Raw genomic sequence first — 3,345 nt, forward strand, 5'->3', positions numbered from 1 at the left:
TATATATATATATATATATATATATATATTTATATATATATATATAAAATACAACAATTCGTATAAATTCACATACATTTTTTTTAGAAAGTATTTTAATACCAAGAAACAAAATGTAGTCAAGTCTGTCCACAGTTTTGACTGTGTGTCTAGGTCTGTCTCTTATCAACTCAACCCAGAGGCAGTGTGTTACTCTGACAGAGTATTACTGACACACACACACGCCGATCATGTGACCCCAGCTGTGACATCACGGTCAGCTGGGCTCGTGTTCACGATGCTGGACCGGATCGATCGCACAATCTCAGTCTCTGCAGGACAGCGCTTCCCATCATGCACCTCTGCCCTCTGAGGGACACCTGCGCAGCAGGTGAGCACCCATCCACACTCACCACGGAGACGCCGCTCGCTTACCTGGCATTTTCCAGTGCGAACGTCATAAAGGGCCACTGAACCCTGACGGGCGCCGACAGCGATACGATAGCTGCGATCACAGTACGCCACCATATAAAACCTGCAGAGAGAGAGAGAGATGAGAGGAAACACACTGCATACTGATTCAGACACTAGCTCACTCCTGCAGGAGACCATGTGCTCCACTTGACATCCATCTCTCTTTTTTACTACATTAATGTAAATAAGAATGTTTTGAATCAACTTATTTTTCTACAAAATAATTTGTAAACTGTGAAATCTTAATTTAAAATTCATTTTAATTTTACTCATTAGTTTATATTTTGTTATTAAATTAAAATTGTAGAATACAAATTTCTATCAAAAATGCTAAATAATTGTTTGTTATAACTGAGTCATAATAAATAATAATCAACAAGTAATACATAAAGAAATATTATTTAAATTATTTTATCACATTTAATTTCAGTGTGATAAATCAACCACAATTTTAATGATAATATAATCAAATCACTACTTTTCTATAAAAATAATTTATCAATTATTTTAAGAATTTTAATTTAGTTTTACACAAAATAAAAATAATTAAGTAACTGTAAATTATTACGTTTATTAAGTTAAATTTTTCAATTATTGACATTTATTATTTAATGTAATTTTGTGTGATTAAATTAAATTTTTAGTATCCAAATTTCAATCGTCAATCCAAAATGAAATGAATTTTACCTAAATTAATTCTGTAGATATTTAATTAAAAATTTAAATTTTTAGCATAAAAAAATATTTTCATAATGTTTAAAAAAAGAAAAAAAAAGAAAAATAATTGTTTATTTGTCATAAATAATAAACAACATGTAATCAGTAAATAAATAAATATTAAAATTATTTCATAAAAATTTGCATACATTTTTTCACGAAATTAATTTAGTCGACATTTTGTTTATTGAAAAATAATACAGTTTAGAACACAAAATTCAATCAAAAATGCTAAATAATCACTTATTTCTGAGATAATGGAATAGCATGCTTTAACATACTAATTATTGAAAAACAATGTTGCATACTTCATATACCTTATAAAGGTAGTATGCAAATTGGGTATATATGAGCCTGTATAAGGAATCCCACAAGAAAATTACAAAAACTAAAATAAAAAATAAAAAATTATATAAAAGAAAAATAACATATAATATATTTTAATATATAAAAATAAAATGGCAAAACCGCACAAGAAAATTACAAAAAGTAAAATGAAAATAAAAAATGAGAAATAAAATAATATTAAAATGATATTACTGTAATGCATGCACACACAAATTCATAAACACACACTGACCTGCAGATGGCTGGGAAACACTCAGACAGGCCTTTCTTCTTCACCAGAGAGCCTTCAATGCAGTACATGATGATGTCCATCACCTGCAGGACACAGTGTGTTTACATCTGCATGTGTTATGAGCTGCAGCAGTCAGCTGATTGACATTATTTGACACACTGGGCCTGTTTCTGTTTGAAATGACTTGAGTTGTGCCGAGGATCATCAGCAGATATTGTGTGCAAGGTGATCTCTAGTGTAGCAGTGTTAACGGTTAGCGTGTGCTTGTGTACCTCCACCAGCAGGTCCACCACATCAGACGGCATTTTCTCGATGAGAATCTCCATGACGCGCAGGATTTCAGTTTTGGCACGAGCGAGAGTCGTGATGTGAACGTTCTGCTGAGACTGAGAGCCCTGGGACTGCATCGCTGTGTGTCTGTGAACCTACACACACACACACACACACACACACACACGTTTGTTTCTGTGAATTGTGGGGACTTTCCATAGACTTCTATTACTTTTATACTGACCAAACAATATTTTCTATCCCCTAAACCTGGTGTAACCCTAACCCTAAACCTACCCTTTACAGAAAACCTGTTTGCATTCTTACACTTTCAGATAAACATAATTTACTGTTTTTAATCATTTTTTTCCCTCGTGGGGACCACAGGCCGGTCTCCACATTGTCAAAAATTTCAAGTTTTACTATCCTCGTGGGGACAGTTGGTCTTTACAATGTAGCATAAACAAGTACACACACATACACGCACGCACGCACGCACGCACGCATGCACACAACACACACACACACACACACACACCACATCAATGACAAACACAGACTTAAGGAGACATTTCAGTGAGTTTTATGGTTTAATGCACATATCTGAGTTGTGTGAGTGTATAAATGTTTGTGCTGTTTGTGTATTTGTGCATAAAAGTATGTGTATTTTTGCATGTACCTTTCTTTCTTAGTGTCATTTTTAAAGGGGTCATATGATGTTGCTAAAAAGAACATTATTTGGTGTAATGAAATGTGTTTATGCGGTTTAAGGTTCAAAAACACATTATTTTCCACATACTGTACATTATTGTTTCTCCTCTATGCCCCGCCTTTCTGAAATGCGTTGATTTTTACAAAGCTCATCGGTCTGAAAAGCGAGGTGTGCTGTGATTGGCCAGCTATCCAGTGCGTTGTGAATGGCCGAATACCTCAAGCGTGTGACGGAAATTTTACACCCCTCACCATACTGTGATGCCCTGTCCGGCCGGAGCGACGAGACAAAAACAAGAAAACCCATTATAAACGAGGCATTTGTTGCATCCAGTGGGGACATAATTATGGATTATAATGACTTATACCGTCTTTTACACATTGCGTTGCATCGCGCCGCGTAACATATGTGATCGGAGAAATGACAAACAACAAGTACTACTCTACACTGCCCAAAACTCGCGTTTGAATCGTCAGTGGCAAATTCTTTAAATATCAGCTGGCATTGTAGTCTACTCTTCCAGGATCAGGAAACATAAAATGTGCTGCACACATCTGAATATTTGGGTTGAAGTGTTCTGGAACAGTGTTGTAAATACAACTTTACAACTTTA

General features: G+C 34.8%; 1 protein-coding gene across 1 annotated transcript in view; it reads right to left on the minus strand.

Annotated features, from left to right (window-relative positions):
* The window catches only part of LOC107566526 (WD repeat-containing protein 7), a 10,388-nt gene extending 8,217 nt beyond the window's left edge, over positions 1 to 2,171 (minus strand). The window contains exons 1-3 of the mRNA XM_016251988.1: positions 2,023 to 2,171; positions 1,751 to 1,833; positions 415 to 514 (exon numbers count right to left, since the gene is read on the minus strand). Of these exons, the coding sequence (XP_016107474.1) occupies positions 415 to 514; positions 1,751 to 1,833; positions 2,023 to 2,157 (318 nt within the window). The 5' untranslated portion in view covers positions 2,158 to 2,171. The remainder of the gene's footprint in view (positions 1 to 414; positions 515 to 1,750; positions 1,834 to 2,022) is intronic.
* Between the last annotated feature and the right edge of the window lie 1,174 nt (positions 2,172 to 3,345).

The sequence above is a fragment of the Sinocyclocheilus grahami genome, unplaced genomic scaffold (assembly GCF_001515645.1).
Source record: "Sinocyclocheilus grahami isolate Dianchi unplaced genomic scaffold, SAMN03320097.WGS_v1.1 scaffold1080.1, whole genome shotgun sequence".
Classification (NCBI taxonomy): Eukaryota; Metazoa; Chordata; class Actinopteri; order Cypriniformes; family Cyprinidae; genus Sinocyclocheilus; species Sinocyclocheilus grahami.